Genomic DNA, 21778 nt, shown 5'->3' on the forward strand with positions numbered 1-21778 from the left:
CACCAGCAGAGAACTCCAGAAGCAAATATAAACCGCAAGGGTTATAGTGAGAGGAGGGTATAAATAGCACCACTAAATAGCTACTGTAATGAGCAGAACCTATGGGGAGGTGGGATCCTGCCCAAAACCACAACAAAGAGAAGCAGAACAATCTTTCAAATAGACGCACGTGTAGCAAGTCTGTCAGATCTTCTCAGGCCTCTCACAGGGCAGGGCGTGAATTAACGTGGCCTCCTCAAAGGGCCTGAGCAAACGGCAGGTGTTACGCATGAGCTGCCACAAGTTGACATTGAAGTTACACAGGGGAGTACTCCTGTCCACCTGGATCATCAAGAAATCATTGATGGCCTTTCTCTGTTCGTATATTCTGTCCAACATATGGAGGGTGGAATTCTAAAGGGTGGAAAAGTCGCATATCAGCCTATGTTGGGGGATGCCGTTCTGCCACTGCAGCTCAAGGAAGGTGTGTTTTGCGGTGTACGAGTGGCTGAAGTGCATGCAAAGTTTCCTGGCCATTTTTAGGGTGGGTGGAAGACTTCAGGAACCACTTGACAAACAGATTGAACACGTGTGCCACGCAGGGAGCATGGCTCAGTCCTCATTGACGCAGCGCCAACACCATGTTCTTCCCGTTGTTGGTCACCATGTTTCAAATTTTGAGTTGTCGCGGAGAAAGTCAGGATTCAATTTCTTGCTGTAGGACACGGAACAGTTCCTCCCCTGTGTGACTCCGTTTGCCCAGACAAAACAGGTGCAGAACAGAGTAAGGGTGATAAGAGGGGTCGCACATGGCTTGCATACACTACATGCCTCCAACACAATTCTTGGATCTCTACATGAAAATAATGTTTTTGCTATAAATTGCGAAAGGGGCATAGTTGGAGACATTGACTTCACAAGAGATACAGAGCAGCTCAGTTCAGCCACCTCTATTTGATTCCTGCTGTTTACTGCTCCTGAATTAAAATTGAGGCAACCAGCTTCAGCTTCCTCTGTTGTGTATGCCCACTGAGTCCTTTTGTTATGACTTTGCACAGGGAGCAAGAATGTTATGCACAATTCTAAAGGAACTCCTGATCTTAAGAAACTGGACTTTGACTCTAAAGCAGAGGCTCTCCTGTCATGTCTTGTGTGCTGTGGAGATCGAATGCAGATGGAGCAGATAAAAACACATTAATATTTTCAACTTACTGAAGCTGCTTGATTTAATTGTGAATAGATGTTAAAGCCAAAGTCTGCTGGTGTGTTGTCATCAGTGTCTTCATTATGTTTACTGCAAGGACCCATGATGACGTAATTCTGTCCATACAGCAAAAGGAGGTCTACAATCACCCATTACCTTGCAACTCTGTGACCTTCTGATGCTGGCGCCACCTCCACACTGTGACATTATGCCACTCTGTGGCCTCCTGATGCTGCCGCCACCTCTAGACTCTGTCATTGGGCCACTCTGTGGTCTCCTCATGCTGCTGCCACCTCCACACTATGTCACCTTGCCACTCTGTGGCCTCCTCATGCTGCTGCCACCTCCACACAATGTCACCTTGCCACTCTGTGGCCTCCTGATGCTGTCGCCACCTCCACACTGTTATTGTTCTTATGCTGTTCCCACTTCATGACTGGGCCACTATTTTGCCTTTCGACCTGGCTGACATCATTTATTTGACCCTTCTTCTGAAAAAATGAGACGCACAACTGATCCTGTCTGTGTAGCAGTTCTAAGGCCTGTATGGTTCCTTCAGAATTGGCTTGTGATTTGGTAGCCAAAAGCAGGAGTGGGTACAAAACACAGAAGACATGCAAATATTCCATTCACGTGTCATCTCTGATTTGGATCCACTCCTGTCTCTTTTTTTTTTGGGCATTAGCAAAACTGATGGATTACTGACCAAATGCTGACCAAGTGAAGGCAGATTCTCCACAGACAGGATCCGTTTTTTGGGAGTTATTGTTCTGATGGATCACAGGATGGGCAAAATAATCAGTGATGTCAACACAAACTTACTGCTGACACCATCTCCACTCTGTCCTGGGAGTCTCTACTTCTATAAGCGTTTAATACAACAGATTCTGTAGACATCTATGCGAAATCAGCTGGCGACGGTGTAAAAGGAGAGCGCTTCTTCTTGGCGCTAACATCGACCTGTAAGACTGAGTTCATACTTGAGTTATTTGGTCAGTGTTGGCCCCGTGACTGCCCAAATAAGAGAAGTATGCAGTGATTCTAAGAGCGACGCCTGTCATCTGCATGTCATACGGATTAACAGTATTATTTCACTACTAAAGCAGACTCCCTATGCGTGTTACTGCAAGGAACAGCATTCTACACCACTATAAAGGCTCTCTGCAGCCAGGAAATAGCAGTTTTTTAACAATTTGCTGCAAATAAATTTGGATCGAACCAAATTTTTCCCAAAAATTTGTCGAACCAGCTGAATCAAATTTTTTAAAAATTCGCTCATCTCTAGCTGCCACCGATGCTCATCCACATATCTTCTGCCTTGTCTATCTATCATGTTTCAAACTGTACTGATGCTGCCGCCACTAAGCCACATATCTCCTGTATTTTTCATTATAATCCATACTGTGTTGCTGCCACTACTATTACCCCTTCACAGCTGCACATCTCCTGCCTTTTCTGTGAGGTTCCACATCTACACTATGCTGCTCCCAAAAAAGAGAGAAATTTGGGGTAATTGTTCAGAACAATCCAGTGCTTCTTCTGATACTACCCGATTACATCTTTTAAGGCATCATTTTTGGACCATTTATTTTGAACAAGACATTGTTTTATTCTGATACTGCTATATTTGTTTAAAATCACCATCTGATCTCCAATAGGGACAAATTGTGGAAAGTATCTTAAAAGGGTTGTCTGGGTTCAGAGCTGAAACCGGACATAACTGTCATGGTAGGATGGAGTGTGCATAGCCATAAGCTCCACCCACACCTCTGTCCCTACCTACTTGCACGTTCCACCCTAGGCAACCGGGTACAACTAGACGGAGGTCCCTAAACAAAGTATGTGCAAGGCCTTAAAGGTAAAAATACAATACAGAAGAAAACAACAAACAAAGTGACAGGCAGGCACAGGGGGGTAAAAAATACAACAAGGTAAATACAAGCCAGGTCAGTAGCCAGGAGGTCACATAAATACAAAAGGAGGATGCAAGGTTGAGGTCACAAACAAAGCCAAGGTCAGAAGCCAGGAGGTAACGTCAATACCAGGGAGGATTCAAAGTCGAGGTCAGAAAGCAAAGCCGAGGTCGAAACGCACAAGGTCACAATATTGAATACGCTAGTGAAGGAAGGAAGACCAATCACAGGCAACCTGTGGCATCAGGCTGCATGTTTAAATAGCCCTGGCTGGTGAGTTACAGTACATGACGTGGCCAGCATCACGTGACTCTACACAATACACAGCCCAACACAGCCGAGCGACGTTCATTATTGGCGCTCTGCTCGCCTGCTGCTATGGAGACGAGGATGTAGGCTGCGTCCTCGCCCCTCTCCATGTGCAGGGCGCCGGCGGAGCTGCGAAGGAAGCACGCGTCCCGGCCCCTCCTTACAATAACTACTTATTCACCCATTCAGCCCGTATAAGTGGAGCATCGGAGCCCCTCTTGCTGTTTTGATTACATTTTTAAACTACTAGGGGAAGGCTTCCACCTAGCAGTAATCCCGGTGACATCACCAGCACTAATGTGCGGTCTATAGTGCTGCTCTAGGCTGTTTTACCATTTATTAGTGCCGGCAACATCATCGGCATCACTGCTAGGCAGAAGACTCACATTTTCATTCAGAGACTCAATACATTATTCAATCTAAAGAAAAAGCCCTTGCCCTTCGCAAAATTTCATACTTCGATACTCCACTCCTTCATACTGAATTAGGGAAGAAAGGGTTATGTTCGGATTAAGCTCTGAACCTGGACAACCCCTTTAATTTTAAAAAGCATGACAAATCCGATGGCTCAGTGTGCACTTCAGCAACATCACACACATAAACATCTAAAATAAACACCTGCCCGTCTACCTAGTACACGTGTTATCTCTACCTCACCTATAGAGTGCCGTTCACACGCAGGATTAGATCCAGCTTCCTGAGTCATATACGGTCCAGCAGCCTCCAGGCTGTGACCACACCAGCACACTTGGGGGGAGATGGTTCAGCAGTCTTCCCGACTTTGACCGTGCCATAGGCATCGCTGGGCCCCCCCAAACTTAAGGCTTTACAAAGCTTCGTGACCCATCAGCCCTCCTAGCTGAGACCACACAGAGCCTCAGGCTCCCCTCTGTCTCAGGCTTCCTCCGCCTTTCTCCCCCCCAAGTCATACACAGAGGGTTCCTCCGTGACTACAGCAGCAGACCTCACCTGCGATCAACTCCGGCAAAAGACAATACATGTAGTGGAAGGGTGTGGATTGGCAGATCCCACTACCAAACCTACCCACCAGTCCACATGAAATCCAGCCCAGAACAACATCTAGACAAAACTGTCTGAGCAAACTACACTTTGCTGACACCACCGCAGCTTTCTGGATTTCAGTTATCTGACCCAGCTGAGGTATCTGGGTGGGATATACATGCATCCCAGCACTTATACTGTACACATCTGCAAAATACATATATATATATATATATATATATATATACAGTATTTAATATACATATATACACCACTGTAAGGCTACTTTTCACACTCGCGTTTTGGCTTTCCGTTTGTGAGATCCGTCTAGGGCTTTCATAAGCGGTCCAAAACGGATTTCCCTAATGCATTCTGAATAGAAAAGGATCCACTCAGAAGTTATCAGTTTGCCTCCGATCAGTCTCCATTCTGCTCTGGAAGCTGCCTGCAGCGTTTTGCTGTCCGCTAGACGAAACTGAGCCAAACGGATCCATTCTGGCACACAATGTAAGTCAATGGGGGCGGATCTGTTTTTTCTGACACAATCTGGCATAATAGAAAATGGATCCGTCTCCCATTAATGTTCAATGGAATTCATGAGGGATCTGTCTTGGCTATGTTACAGATACTTCAAACGGATCCATTTATGACAGATGCATTTTTGCAGATCCATGACGGATCTGCCCCAAACTCGAGTGTGAAAGTAGACTTACTCTGACATTATTTACTATTGCTGCTATTGTGTTCAGTAGTTTCTAATGGGGGGAGGGGGGTGAATTTGAAAAAAAAAAGAGAATACAAGAAAGAAAAACATTTTGTCCTAGAAGACATCAATTTTCAGGAGCACATTTGATTCAGGCATAATTGATTCAGACCAAAACTTTTTTTTTACCAATTCATTACAATTGAACCGAAAACAACTTTCAGGAATTTTGTTTATCTCTAGAATAAACCTCCTAAAAATTTTGTCATGTTTAGGGATGAGCGGAACTGTGGATGTTTGGGTTCGGCCGAACTTTGTTTCAAAGTTCGGTTTGGGTCCCGAACTTGACCCCGAACACCGAACCCCATTGAAGTCAATGAGGACCCAAACTTTGGGGATGAAAAATGGCTGTAAATAAGTCATAGAAAGGGCTAGAGGGCTGAAAATTGAACCAAAATAGGAGATAGAGAAGTACAATTGCCCTGCAAACAAATGTGGATAAGAAAATGACTCAAAATAACTTATAAAACATAAAAATATAAAATAATCATCTTGAACGAGTAGGTAGAGGTCCACGTGGAGTAGGAAGTTAAGGAGGCTGTAGACGTGGAAGAGGAGGAAGAGGAAGACAACACTGTTTTTGCGTTTCTTTTTTTTTTTGTTTGTTTGTTTGTTAACCACTTAAGGACCACAGGTTTATACCCCCCTAAAGACCAGGCCCTTTTTTACAAATCGGCACTCCACAACTTTAGCGGTTTATTGCTCGGTCATGCAACTTACCACCCAAATGAATTTTACCTCCTTTTCTTCTCACTAATAGAGCTTTCATTTGGTGGTATTTCATTGCTGCTGACATTTTTACTTTTTTTGTTATGAATCGAAATTTAACGATTTTTTTTGCAAAAAAATGACATTTTTCACTTTCAGTTGTAAAATTTTGCAAAAAAACGACATCCATATATAAATTTTGCTCTAAATTTATTGTTCTACATGTCTTTGATAAAAAAAAAATGTTTGGGTAAAAAAAAAATGGTTTGGGTAAAAGTTATAGCGTTTACAAACTATGGTACAAAAATGTGAATTTCCGCTTTTTGAAGGAGCTCTGACTTTCTGAGCACCTGTCATGTTTCCTGAGGTTCTACAATGGCCAGACAGTACAAAGACCCCACAAATGACCCCATTTCGGAAAGTAGACACCCTAAGGTATTCGCTGATGGGCATAGTGAGTTCATAGAACTTTTTATTTTTTGTCACAGGTTAGCGGAAAATGATGATTTTTTTTTTATTATTTTTTTTTTCTTACAAAGTCTCAAATTCCACTAACTTGTGACAAAAAATAAAAACTTCCATGAACTCACTATGCCCATCAGCGAATACCTTGGGATGTCTTCTTTCTAAAATGGGGTAACTTGTGGGGTAGTTATACTGCCCTGGCATTCTAGGGGCCCAAATGTGTGGTAAGGAGTTTGAAATCAAATTCTGTAAAAAATGGCCGGTGAAATCCGAAAGGTGCTCTTTGGAATGTGGGCCCCTTTGCCCACCTAGGCTGCAAAAAAGTGTCACACATGTGGTATCTCCGTATTCAGGAGAAGTTGGGGAATGTGTTTTGGGGTGTCATTTTACATATACCCATGCTGGGTGAGATAAATATCTTGGCAAAAGACAACTTTGTATAAAAAAATGGTAAAAGTTGTCTTTTGCCAAGATATTTCTCTCACCCAGCATGGGTATATGTAAAATGACACCACAAAACACATTCCCCAACTTCTCCTGAATACGGAGATACCAGATGTGTGACACTTTTTTGCAGCCTAGGTGGGCAAAGGGGCCCATATTCCAAAGAGCACCTTTCGGATTTCACTGGTCATTTTTTACAGAATTTGATTTCAAACTCCTTACCACACATTTGGGCCCCTAGAATGCCAGGGCAGAATAACTACCCCACAAGTGACCCCATTTTGGAAAGAAGACACCCCAAGGTATTCGCTGATGGGCATAGTGAGTTCATGGAAGTTTTTATTTTTTGTCACAAGTTAGTGGAATATGAGTCTTTGTAAGAAAAAAAATAAAATAAAAAAAAATCATCATTTTCCACTAACTTGTGACAAAAAATAAAAACTTCCATGAACTCACTATGCCCATCAGCGAATACCTTGGGATGTCTTCTTTCCAAAATGGGGTCACTTGTGGGGTAGTTATACTGCCCTGGCATTCTAGGGGCCCAAATGTGTGGTAAGGAGTTTGAAATCAAATTCTGTAAAAAATGGCCAGTGAAATCCGAAAGGTGCTCTTTGGAATATGGGCCCCTTTTTCCACCTAGGCTGCAAAAAAGTGTCACACATGTGGTATCTCCTTATTCAGAAGAAGTTGGGGAATGTGTTTTGGGGTGTCATTTTACATATACCCATGCTGGGTGAGAGAAATATCTTGGCAAAAGACAACTTTGTATAAAAAAAATGGTAAAAGTTGTCTTTTGCCAAGATATTTCTCTCACCCAGCATGGGTATATGTAAAATGACACCCCAAAACACATTCCCCAACTTCTCCTGAATACGGAGATACCAGATGTGTGACACTTTTTTGCAGCCTAGGTGGGCAAAGCGGCCCATATTCCAAAGGGCACCTTTCGGATTTCACTGGTCATTTTTTACAGAATTTGATTTCAAACTCCTTACCACACATTTGGGCCCCTAGAATGCCAGGGCAGTATAACTACCCCACAAGTGACCCCATTTTGTAAAGAAGAGACCCCAAGGTATTCGCTGATGGGCATAGTGAGTTCATGGAAGTTTTTATTTTTTGTCACAAGTTAGTGGAATATGAGACTTTGTATGAAAAAAAAAAAAAAATCAGCATTTTCCACTAACTTGTGACAAAAAATAAAAAATTCTAGGAACTCGCCATGCCCCTCACGGAATACCTTGGGGTGTCTTCTTTCCAAAATGGGGTCACTTGTGGGGTAGTTATACTGCCCTGGCATTTTCCAGGGGCCCTAATGTGTGGTAAGTAGGTAAATGACCTGTGAAATCCTAAAGGTGCTTTTTGGAATGTGGGCCCCTTTGCCCACCTAGGCTGCAAAAAAGTGTCACACATGTGGTATCGCCGTATTCAGGAGAAGTTGGGCAATGTGTTTTGGGGTGTCATTTTACATATACCCATGCTGGGTGAGAGAAATATCTTGGCAAAAGACAACTTTTCCCATTTTTTTTATACAAAGTTGGCATTTGACCAAGATATTTATCTCACCCAGCATGGGTATATGTAAAATGACACCCCAAAACACATTCCCCAACTTCTCCTGAGTACGGCGATACCAGATGTGTGACACTTTTTTGCAGCCTAGATGCGCAAAGGTGCCCAAAATCCTTTTAGGAGGGCATTTTTAGACATTTGGATACCAGACTTCTTCTCACGCTTTGGGGCCCCTAGAATGCCAGGGCAGTATAAATACCCCACATGTGACCCCATTTTGGAAAGAAGACACCCCAAGGTATTCAATGAGGGGCATGGCGGGTTCATAGAAATTAATTTTTTTTGGCACAAGTTAGCGGAAATTGATATTTTATATTTTTTATTTTTTTCTCACAAAGTCTCCCTTTCCGCTAACTTGGGACAAAAATTTCAATCTTTCATGGACTCAATATGCCCCTCACCGAATACCTTGGAATGTCTTCTTTCCGAAATGGGGTCACATGTGGGGTATTTATACTGCCCTGGCATTCTAGGGGCCCTAAAGCGTGAGAAGAAGTCTGGAATATAAATGTCTAAAAAATTTTACGCATTTGGATTCCGTGAGGGGTATGGTGAGTTCATGTGAGATTTTATTTTTTGACACAAGTTAGTGGAATATGAGACTTTGTAAGAAAAAATAATAATAATTCCGCTAACTTGGGCCAAAAAAATGTCTGAATGGAGCCTGACAGGGGGGTGATCAATGACAGGGGGGGTGATCAATGACAGGGGGGTGATCAGAGAGTCTATATGGGGTGATCACCCCCCTGTCATTGATCACCCCCCTGTAAGGCTCCATTCAGATGTCCGTATGTGTTTTGCGGATCCGATCCATGTATCCGTGGATCCGTAAAAATCATACGGACATCTGAATGCAGCCTGACGGGGGAGTGATCAATGACAGGGGGGGTGATCAATGACAGGGGGGGTGATCAGGGAGTCTATATGGGGTGATCACCCCCCCTGGAAGGCTCCAGGGAGACGCCTGTATGTGTTTTGCAGATCCGATCCATCTATCAGTGGATCCGTAAAAATCATGCGGACGTCTGAATGGAGCTTTACAAGAGGGTGATCAATGACAGGGGGGTAATCAATGACAGGGGGGTGATCAGGGAGTCTATATGGGGTGATCACCACAGTCATTGATCACGCCCCTGTAAGGCTCCATTCAGACGTCCGTATGCGTTTTGCGGATCCGATCCATCTATCAGTGGATCCGTAAAAATCATGCGGACATCTGAATGGAGCTTTACAGGGGATTGATCAATGACAGGGGTGTAATCAATGACAGGGGGGTGATCAGGGAGTCTATATGGGGTGATCACCACAGTCATTGATCACGCCCCTGTAAGGCTCCATTCAGACGTCCGTATGCGTTTTGCGGATCCGATCCATCTATCAGTGGATCCCTAAAAATCATGCGGACGTCTGAATGGAGCTTTACAGGGGGTTGATCAATGACAGGGGGGTAATCAATGACAGGGGGGTGATCAGGGAGTCTATATGGGGTGATCACCACAGTCATTGATCACGCCCCTGTAAGGCTCCATTCAGACGTCCGTATGCGTTTTGCGGATCCGATCCATCTATCAGTGGATCCGTAAAAATCATGCGGACATCTGAATGGAGCTTTACAGGGGGTTGATCAATGACAGGGGTGTAATCAATGACAGGGGGGTGATCAGGGAGTCTATATGGGGTGATCACCACAGTCATTGATCACGCCCCTGTAAGGCTCCATTCAGACGTCCGTATGCGTTTTGCGGATCCGATCCATCTATCAGTGGATCCGTAAAAATCATGCGGACATCTGAATGGAGCTTTACAGGGGGTTGATCAATGACAGGGGGGTAATCAATGACAGGGGGGTGATCAGGGAGTCTATATGGGGTGATCACCACAGTCATTGATCACGCCCCTGTAAGGCTCCATTCAGACGTCCGTATGCGTTTTGCGGATCCGATCCATCTATCAGTGGATCCGTAAAAATCATGCGGACATCTGAATGGAGCTTTACAGGGGTGTGATCAATGACAGGGGGGTAATCAATGACAGGGGGGTGATCAGGGAGTCTATATGGGGTGATCAGGGGCTAATAAGGGGTTAATAAGTGACGGGGGGTGTAGTGTAGTGGTGTTTGGTGCTACTTTACTGAGCTACCTGTGTCCTCTGGTGGTCGATCCAAACAAAGGGGACCACCAGAGGACCAGGTAGCAGGTATATTAGACGCTGTTATCAAAACAGCGTCTAATATACCTGTTAGGGGTTAAAAAAATCACATCTCCAGCCTGCCAGCGAACGATCGCCGCTGGCAGGCTGGAGATCAACTCTCTTACCTTCCGTTCCTGTGAGCGCGCGCGCCTGTGTGCGCGCGTTCACAGGAAATCTCGGCTCACGCGAGATGACGCCAATCGGCGTTAGCGTAGCCTGGGGGAGCCGCCGCAATGACGCCTTTCGGCGTTAGCGCGGCGGCAAGTGGTTAATTCTGTGTGTGGCCTTTAGCCATTTTTTGTGGTGCGGTCAGTATACTTCTCTACTTTGCCAATATAACAAATAATAATCTTGAGACAGGAGGTGGAGGTCAGAGTAGAGGAGGTGGATGTGGCATTGTAGGTGGCAGTGGGGGAGGAAGCCAACATTGTTTCTGTTTTTTTTTTATGTGTCTGTCAATTCTGTGTATGACCTTTAGCCATTTTTTGGGGTGCAGTCAGTATATGTCTTTGACAATATATAGAACTTAATAATCTTGAGCCAGGAGGTGGAAGTCCAAGTGGAGGAAGAGGCGGATGAGATGGTGAAAGCGGAAGAGGCGGGCGTGGCAGTGTAGGCAGAGGAGGTAGACAACAAATTATTATAATTTGTTTTTGTTATTTATTTATTTTTCTTATATATTTTTTTGTTTGTTTTATAGAGGTGCCAAAACATTGGAAAATGGCAAATAGAATGCACAAAGTGTGCTAGAGTATAACAATGGCTGGGTGAGGCCTGAATTCCTTTCAGAAGTTAAAAGGGACAGACCCATTAGTCAGTACGTGCAGACGTGTGCACATGTACTGTTCCACCATGTTTTGGCCATGCTAAACCTCCCCTTCTGAGATGGCAGTGCCCCAGCTGCATTAGTATCTTCCTCCTCCACCTCGTGCTTCCACTGAGCCCCCGCTGTCAGGTGGGAACACTATCAGTAGAGACTCTACCGTGTGGTTGTACTAGCGCATCTTCTGATCATGCTCTAGTTGACCTTGTAGTGGGGATCCAGAAGGTTGACCACCTAGTAATCAGCACTGGGAAGAATGAAGCCAACTCGCTGGTCATTGCGCAGGCACTGCAGCATGTAGTCACTCATGTGTGCAAGGACAAGCTGTTTTCGGTTGGAGGTGTATCGTCGTGTCCTATTTATCCCCCCCAGCCATGTTCCAGTGATGCCGTGAGCTGATTTGGGTGCCACCCTGCTGTGAATGGGGATCCTCCTCCTTATCATCATCATCATCCTCATCTTCCAAAACTGTGCCCTGGCTGGACAGTTAGGTACATGGCTGCTGTTGGTGCAGGAACCCACCTCTGAGCCACCTTTGGACGGCTAGCCTGATAACCATGGAAATGATCCCTGTTCCTCCTCCTCCTCTTCCTGTGCCAAATCCTCATCCATCAGTGCCTGAAGCATCTTTTCAAGGAGACATAGAAGTAGGATAGTGAGGCTAATGACAGCGTCATCACCGAAGGCCATGTTGGTGGAGTACTCGAAGCAGTGCAACATGACACACAGGTCCCGCATGGAGGACCACTCGTTGGTGGTGAAATGGTGCTGTTACACAAAGTGACTCACCCATAAGTGCTGCAGCTGAAACTCCACCATCACCTGCTCCTGCTTGCACAGTCTCTCCAGCATGTGCAAGGTGGAGTTCCACATTGTGGGTATGTTGCATATAAGGCGGTGAGCAGGAAGGCCAAAGTTACACTGCAGCACAGGCAGGCGAGCAGCAGCAGGGTGAGAACGCCAAAAGCGCGCACAGACGGCCCTCACTTTCTGAAGCAGCTCTGACATATCAAGGTAATTCTTCAGGAACCTCTGCACCACAAGTTCGGCACATGCGCCAGGCAAGGAATGTGTGTCAAACCGGCTAGGCCCAGAGCTGCTACGAGATTTTGCCTGTTGTTGCACACCACCAGGCTTAGCGGCACCAACCACTCATCAGTCTGTTGTTCCATGCCTGCCCAAAGCTCCTGCACAGTGTGGGATCTGCCCCCCAAACATATGAGTTTCAGAACAGCCTGCTGTTGTTTCACCCTTGTTCTGTGCTGAAGTTGATGGTGCAGGTGTTGCGCTGACTGGATGAGAAGGCAGAAGAGGAGGAACAGCAGGAGGAAGCAGAGTAGGAGGAGGAGGCAACCGGAGGCAACGAGAAACGTCCAGCAATCCTCAGTAGCGGTAGGACGTGAGCCAAACCATTTTCCACCTCTGGCCCAGCCTTCACTAGATTTACCTAGTGGGCTGTTAGGGAGATACTGTATAACATCCCTGCCCATGCTTACTGGTCCACGTATTGCTGGTTATGTAGATCTGGCAACTCATGATGTTGAACAGTGCACACTTGATTTTGAACCACGCTGAGAACCACGTACCCTGGGACAGCTGCCATCATTACATTTTTAAAACTCTCTGTCTTCACCAGACGGAATGGCAGCATTTCAAAGGCCATGAATTTTGAAATGCTGGTATTCAGGGCCAGGGCTTGTGGGTTTGGGGGATGGACAGGTGAACGCATCTATGGGACAGTGTTGTGGTGTTGCTGTCACATCCTGACTTTGAGAGGTGCCAGGTGGCCCTGTCGCTCCAGAGGGGGAAGAAGAGACTGAGACAACAGCAAAGCATGGAGCAGGAGAAGCCTCCAATATTTTGTGTTTTTTTTAGGTGTCTACTCCGCTGCAGCTTGTGCTTTTCAGTTAGATCCCTGGTCATGAAGGTGGTGCTTAGGTTTAGAATATTTATGTTTTGCTTCAGGCTCTAATTGTGCAGCATGCAAACCACCTGCGTCTTGTGTTCAGCACATTGTCTGAAGAACTGCCACGCCAGAGAACTCCTTTGAGCTGGCTTTGGTGTGCTCTGTTCATGGGCGCGTTGGGCAGTAGCAGGCATAATGGCTGGGGTCCGGCCACTGTGCTTTTGCACCCTGCACCCTCCTCTTCCTCCGAACTGCACATGTCACTGGCATGACCTGGTTGCCATGTGAGGTCTACAGTAGGACCTCATCATCTTCCACATCATCTTCATCCCACTTCTCACCCTTGCCCTCCTGTCTGATCTGCACAGTGCAGAAAGCAGCAGTAGTTAATACCAGAGTTTCCTCATCATCAACAGAGACGAGCTTCGACGGTCCTCACACTTCCTCATCTTCAAACATAAGTGGTTGGGCATAAGTGCACTCAATTTATGTCACTTCTGGGGCAGGGCTAGTTGGATGGCCCACAGAAATACCACCAGCAGAGTCATTAAAAGCATAAGTGAATGCTGCATGACTTGGGACACAGACTTCTTGGCTAATGTGCAAGAGGCTGAGGTGGACGACAGATGCCCGTGGGCCGACGGATGCCCGTGGGCTGACGGTGCACTTTCAGCATTGGACTGGGTGGAAGACAATGGACAGGAAATCGAGGCACTCTCAGCCATCCAATCTACTATCACCTCTACTTGTTTTGGCCTCACCATTCGGAGTGCGGTATTCGGGCCTACAAAAGGGCACAGAACCTCCTGTTGCCTGCATGCACAAGAAGAAGGTGTTTAATTTTGGCAGATCGACAACATCCTCTCCCTACAGCAGGAGCTCCACCAACACCAGCACCATTAGCACCACGACCACAGCCACGTCCCCTACTTGATGCTTCTATCATGTTTTTATTCTCACCCACCAAATTGTCTGACAGACAAATAATTGTATTTCTGTGTCACGTCTGTGTCATGGCTTCAAATGAAGTGTTTTCAAATCCATAACAGCCTAACACTCTCCATTCTGCAGCAGTGTCCTGTCCTTACACTAGTCAGAGCAGAATGGTGGCGCACCATGTGATCCAGTATTTATGCATGTATGGTCACATGGCGCGCCGGCCAATCACAGCCATGCCAATACTAGGAATGACTGTGATGGCTTCCAATTGCCCACAGCTTACACGCTTGCTGCAGCCTTTTTTAATTCTTTATTTAAACTCTGAACACCAAACACGAACACAGATTTTTGCACCAATGTCCATGTTCAGATTGGGGTACCCGTACACCGTACAGTGCGGTCCGGGTTCGCTGATCCATTGTCATGTTCAAAATATTGTAATGAATGAATGCTTACATGGATTCTGTCTCATTCTTTATATAATATAGTTTTCCTATCTATGTCCTGTGGATAAGACAGTCTGATTGCTACTAAATTGGTCCGAACAATACAGTCTGACCTAATTTGAAGTCTCCTTATGTTTGCTTTACTTTCTTCTTCTTCTATTTGCAGACAAATCTCACTGTGGTCAAAGAGTTTTTCCTCTTAGGATTTCAAGGCAGACCACTTGTAAGAAATGTTCTCTTCCTTCTGTTCCTTCTTGTCTTTGTTGCCACGATATGTGGGAATCTCCTGATCATCATCCTGGTGTCCACCAGCAGGAACCTCCACACTCCAATGTACTTCTTTATCTCACAACTGTCCGTTAGTGACATCTTATTAACTGGAAACATTGTCCCCAATATGTTCAAAGTCCAACTGAATAATGGAGGAACCATCAGTTTAATTGGTTGTATTACTCAATTTTATTTTTTTGATAGCACTGAAGTATTTGAATGTCTTCTTCTCGCTGTGATGTCTTATGACAGATATGTGGCCATTTGTAATCCCCTCCATTACTCCTCTATCGTAACTAATAGATTTTGTGTTAGATCAGTCACCACTTGTTGGTTGTTGGGAAATTCTATTTCAATCATTGCCACCATAACACTGTCCAAGCTAAAATTTTGTGGGCCAAATATAATTGACCATTTATTCTGTGACCTTCTCCCCTTACTAGAACTTTCATGTTCAAACACCTTTTTTGTTCATTTGGAGATTTATGTGATGGGAATTCCAACTTTAATAAGCCCAACCATAATCATTGTGGTTTCTTATGCTTATATTTTTATAATAGTCTTAAGAATCCCATCCAGTACTGGTAGACAGAAAGCCTTCTCCACCTGTAGCTCCCACCTCACTGTGGTCTCCATATTTTACTGGACTATCTTCAGTGTCTATGTTCTTCCATCAAGTGGACAAACATCAGATGTTAATAAGATCCTTTCCCTGCTGTATACTGCATTTACTCCACTGATTAACCCCATTATATACAGTCTGAGGAATGAAGACATTAAGAAAGCCGTACAGCAAGCATTCCATAAACACATCATGTACTAAACATTCATTGTCATTAATATCCATGTGTATCTAATATATGGCTGCAAATTAAGATTTTTCCAGAAATATAGATACTAAGATTCAAACAACAAACCATACAGAAAGTAACAAAAAATGTTTATAATCAAAAATAAAAAGATGTTACAAAAAGTACATGCATTACTCATGTCTATTTTACAGAAGAACGAGTTGATTCTAAACAAATCAAATTTAGTAAGATTTTCACAAAAATTCTACTGCAAAAAACCAATACAGAGGATCACATTACATCACATAACACTAGTAGGAAGTTTGTGTGTGTGGTGGTCTTGCCCTGAATGACTCAGATGATGAGAAACAGTCTGATCAGCCAGTTAGGGGGCAATATTCAACAAGGTCCTTCTGCACAGAAAGAAGAAATACCATTCTACATGTAGCAGAGGCTTAGATAGGATGTCTTGTAGAATTATCTGCCAAAAAAACAATCACTGACACAAGTCAGTAAGCTAGCTGTGCTAGAGACACTATAGGCAGATATACAGTGGTCCATCGAGGCAAAATGGCCTTCAACATACAATGGTTTTATCTGACCATCGTAAGTTGAAACCAGACTCAACATACAATGTCTCAGACTCAAATCAAACCGATCAAGCCCACCTCTCTGCTAAAATAGCCATATTAGTTCCTAGTTAGCAGCTATTCCTGATATGTTATATGTAAGAACTTGTTTTAGCTGTCTTAGTTATCTGTTAATTTTTTTTATATCTTCAATTTCTTTTATCCTGGATGAAATTTTGGGGCTTTGGAACCGATTACTCAGGTTACAATGGTTTCAACATACAATGGTCATTGTAGAACCAATTAATATTGTAACTTCATCTCCTGCTGTCTACTTTTGCTCATCCTTGTTCACCAGCTCTGCAGTTATGTGGGCGATACTCTTCCCATTGGTACTCTTCCCATTGGTACTCTTCCCATTTCATCACAGGACATGTGCACGCTCCCGATGCTCCTACAGAAACTTGTATTAGCAGTGCTGGACGAGATGCTGCTCCTTGTAACCCTTGATAAGGTTATGAAAAGAAGGGCTTGTGCATGTGTCTACAGTCGTGGTCAAAAGTTTTGAGAATGACACAAATATTAGTTTTCACAAAGTTTGCTGCTAAACTGCTTTTAGATCTTTGTTTCAGTTGTTTCTGTGATGTAGTGAAATATAATTACACGCACTTCATACATTTCAAAGGCTTTTATCGATAATTACATGACATTTATGCAGAGTCAGTATTTGCAGTGTTGGTTCTTCTTTTTCAGGACCTCTGCAATTCGACTGGGCATGCTCTCAATCAACGTCTGGGCCAATTCCTGACTGATAGCAACCCATTCTTTCATAATCACTTCTTGGAGTTTGTCAGAATTAGTGGGTTTTTGTTTGTCCACCCGCCTCTTGAGGATTGACCACAAGTTCTCAATGGGATTAAGATCTGGGGAGTTTCCAGGCCATGGACCCAAAATGTCAACGTTTTGGTCCCCAAGCCACTTAGTTATCACTTTTGCCTCATGGCACAGTGCTCAATCGTGATGGAAAATGCATTGTTCTTCACCAAACTGTTGTTGGATTGTTGGAAGAAGTTGCTGTTGGAGGGTGTTTTGGTACCATTCTTTATTCATGGCTGTGTTTTTGGGCAAAATTGTGAGTGAGCCCACTCCCTTGGATGAGAAGCAACCCCACACATGAATGGTCTCAGGAGGCTTTACTGTTGGCATGACACAGGACTGATGGTAGTGCTCACCTTTTCTTCTCCGGACAAGCCTTTTTCCAGATGCCCCAAACAATCGGAAAGAGGCTTCATTGGAGAATATGACTTTGCCCCAGTCCTCAGCAGTCCATTCACCATACTTTCTGCAGAAGATCAATCTGTCCCTGATGTTTTTTTTGGAAAGAAGTGGCTTCTTTGCTGCCCTTCTTGACACCAGGCCATCTTCCAAAAGTCTTGGCCTCACTGTGCGTGCAGATGCGCTCACACCTGCCTGCTGCCATTACTGAGCAAGCTCTGCACTGGTGGCACTCCGATCCCGCAGCTGAATCCTCTTTAGGAGACAATCCTGGCGCTTGCTGGACTTTCTTGGACGCCCTGAAGCCTTCTTAACAAGAATTGAACCTCTTTCCTTGAAGTTCTTGATGATCCTATAAATTGTTGATTGAGGTGCAATCTTAGTAGCCACAATATCCTTGCCTGTGAAGCCATTTTTATGCAACGCAATGATGGCTGCACGTGTTTCTTTGCAGGTCACCATGGTTAACAATGGAAGAACAATGATTTCAAGCATCACCCTCCTTTTAACATGTCAAGTCTGCCATTTTAACCCAATCAGCCTGACATAATGATCTCCAGCCTTGTGCTCGTCAACATTCTCACCCAAGTTAACAAGACGATTACTGAAATGATCTCAGCAGGTCCTTTAATGACAGCAATGAAATGCAGTGGAAGGGTTTTTCTGGGATTAAGTTAATTTTCATGGCAAAGAAGGACTATGCAATTCATCTGATCACTCTTCATAACATTCTGGAGTATATGCAAATTGCTATTATAAAAACTTAAGCAGCAACTTTTCCAATTTCCAATATTTATGTAATTCTCAAAACATTTGGCCACGACTGTAGTTTAGATGAGGTTGGAGAAGTGGCACTGCACATCAACAGTGTTATTTGCAGCCCAGGCAGCGTCCTTTTCAGTGTTTATGGATGTGACAGCTCTGGAGAGCGGAGCAGAAGGAATGCTTCAGACTGTTATCTGGGAGCTGCTCTGTGCACGAGGCTGGAGGCAGCACAGGCTTCCCTATTTACCTACACAGCAGAAGATCAATACAGATCGGCTTCACAGTTTACAGTACAGTTTACAGCACAGTGGCTGGCCTGGGAGCTAGTGCGCATGAGCAAGCAACGTGCGGTCCCGGTGGCCTGGCCAGCCACATAGAGACAAACAGAGGCATTTGCATAAGCGTGGCCACCACTGTAGCACTAGCACAGTGGTGGCCGTAACTAAAGGAAACAAAGATAAACATGGAAGGAGGAGAAATACCTAGCAAACAATTCAGGAAAAAAATAAATAAACGGTAATTGCGCAGGGCAAGGCTCTTTTGTTTACAATAACACACTGCCAGGTGGAGGCTTCCGCCTGGCAGTGTGTTCGGTGATGTCAACAGCTTTGATGGGTGTGCTTTAGAGCTGTCCTAGCCACTTTACTGGCTAGGGTAGCGCTAAAGCCTGCCCATGAGTGCCGGTTATGTCACTGGGCTTCCTGGCAGCCCCATGGAGAGCCCAGTTCGTCATCGGAACTCCTGAAAATGCCTTTGCCTGGGAAAAGGAGAGCATCGGAGCATGAACTGCTCCAATGCTCAAGTCAGGGGGGCTGCCTGGGTGAAAATATGGGTATGTCTGGGTTCAGCTCTGAACCTGGACAACCTCTTTAAGGGACCATTGTAATTGGGTAGATACAGTCCTGATCAAAAGTTTAAGACCACTTGAAAAATGTCAAAAAATCATATTTAGCATGGCTGGATCTTAACAAGGTTCCAAGTAGAGCTTCAACATGCTACAAGAAGAAATGGGAGTGAGACAAAACATTTTTTGAGCATTCAATTTAATGAAAACAGCAAATAAACTGAAACAGACTGTTCTTTAGCTGATCAAAAGTTTAGGACCACATGCCTTGAAAACTTTGCTCATCTGTAGTCTCTATACTTCACATACTTCAGATGTCACTGGTAGGAGGAAAGTCTCTATATTCCACAGGAGATGTAACTGGTAACAGGACGGTCACTATAATCTATAGGAGATGTCTCTGGTAAAAGAGAGGTCTCTATACTCCACAAGAGATGTCACTGATAACCGGACTGTCACTAAACTCTACAAGATATGTCTCTGGTAATACAGTAGGACAGTCTCCATTCTCCATAGGAGATGTCACTGATAACCAGACGGTCTCTATACTCCACAGGAAATGTCACTGGTAACAGGATAGGGATCCAGTGCCAGAAAGCTGTTAAGTAAGCTTCTCTTTACCAGTCCAGCTAAGTTGGGAAGTTTTCCAACCCCCTCCATTCTTACAGAACCTCTTTCATTTTTATTATATTTTAAAATTGGGCATTCAGAATAAGATTTATCTTCCTTTTTTTGCACCTGATTTGATCTGATCTCTGAGCTGAGTAGTTTTCTGTTGAGGGGCACTGATTGCCAGAGAATATAGGATGCAAATACTGTATGAAGGCAAAAAACTACTAAATACTAATAGAGTTATATACTGAAAAAGAAAATACAGAACACACATGGTAAAAGATCAGAAAGTTTCTCAGGTATAAACAGTTGATAACACAAACAATAAATCTGCAGATTGTCCTTTATTTCTTACACTAAGGCCTCATGCACACGACCGTTGTTGTGTTCCATTGCGCAAAATGGGGTTCCGTTGTTCCGTGATCCGTTTCAGTTTTTGTTTCCGTGTGTCTTCCTATTTTTGGAGGACCACCAGACATAAAGGAAAGTTAAAAAAAGTCGAAGTCAAGTTTGCCATGCAAATGATAGGAAAAAAACGGACAAGGACGACAATCTTGTGTGCCTCCGCGTTTTTTAGCGGTCCCATTGACTTGAATGGGTCCGCGAACCGTTTTCCGCGAAAATAATAGGACAGGTTATATTTTTTTGACAGACTGGAACCACGGATCACGGACGCGGATGGCAAATGGTGCATTTGCCGAGTTTTCAACGGCACAACGGACATGGAATAAAACAACGGTCGTGTGAACGAGGCCTAATACAGTGTAAAACAGCTGTGATGTTTATTACAGTATAATAATAAAAGAAAAATAACTAGTGAATAAAGTTGAACGGACAGCTGGATGTTCGACCCAACTTCACAAAAAAGTTTGAGTTCGGGACCCGAACTTGACCCTGAACCCCATTGAAGTCAATGGGGACCCGAACTTTTGAGCACTAAAATGACTCAAAAAAAAGTCATGAAAAGGGCTGGAGGGCTGCAAAAGGCAGCAAAATGTGGTTAAAAGCAAGGCAAGTGCTCTGCAAAGAAATGTAGATAGGGAAATGACTTAAAATAATATAAAATATATAAAAATAACAAATAATAATCTTAATCTAGGAGGAGGAGGTCCATATGGAGTAGGAGGTTGAGGAGGCGGTGGATGTGGCGGTGTAGGTGGAAGCGGCGGTGGAGGAGGATGTAGCCAACACTGTTTTTTTTTTTTGTTTTGTTTTTTATCCATTTTTTTATTTTGTTCAAATTTGGGTAGACCCCAAAACATTGGGAAATATAAAAAATAAAACAAAGAAAAAGTGCGCTGCAGTACAACAATGTCTGGGTGAGTCCGGTATACATGTCTATTCTGCACAAGGTACGGACAGGTCCTGTGGGATCCATGCGTGGTTAATTTTAATGAACGTGAGCTTGTCCACATTGGCTGAGGACTGGCGGCTGCGCTTGTCTGTGATAACGCCCCCTGCCGTGCTAAACACACGTTCAGATAAAACACTGGCTGCAGGGCAGGCCAGCACCTCCAAGGCGTAAAGGGCAAGCTCAGGCCATGTGCCCAATTTGGAGACCCAGAAGTTGAAGGGGGCAGACCCGTCATTCAGTACGTGTAGGCGTGTGCACACATACTGCTCCACATGTCGCACGTCCCCGTGATAATTGGATATCTTCTCTATAAACTTTCAATATTATTTTCTGCGCCTACCATGGTAATCACGGGTAGCGGGGAATCAGGGTTCCATGCCGGAGAGGGAGCGTGGATACCACATCCAAGGGAGGTCAATGGCTGAAATGTGATCGAAAATGTGGGACAAGTTGTTAAAGCGGAAGGATCGAATGAAAGGAGGGGGCGCGCATCAATTAAAGACGAATTTTAGAAATTTAAGTCCTTGTCACCTATGCAGAGCAGGGGTTTTTCAACGGCAAAAATGGGTTCATGTCACCCACCAATGGAACAGATTATTTTAAAAAATTTCGGTCCATGTCACCTATGCAGA

At 44.3% G+C, this 21778-nt stretch overlaps 1 protein-coding gene across 1 annotated transcript in view; it reads left to right on the top strand.

Moving 5' to 3' along the window:
- LOC120990163 (olfactory receptor 1002-like) overlaps positions 1 to 15759 on the top strand; it is a 23354-nt gene extending 7595 nt beyond the window's left edge. The window contains exons 2-3 of the mRNA XM_040418762.1: positions 11575 to 11708; positions 14833 to 15759. Of these exons, the coding sequence (XP_040274696.1) occupies positions 11575 to 11708; positions 14833 to 15759 (1061 nt within the window). The remainder of the gene's footprint in view (positions 1 to 11574; positions 11709 to 14832) is intronic.
- Positions 15760 to 21778: the final 6019 nt, after the last annotated feature.

Source organism: Bufo bufo, chromosome 1, assembly GCF_905171765.1.
Source record: "Bufo bufo chromosome 1, aBufBuf1.1, whole genome shotgun sequence".
In the NCBI taxonomy this organism is placed as follows: Eukaryota; Metazoa; Chordata; class Amphibia; order Anura; family Bufonidae; genus Bufo; species Bufo bufo.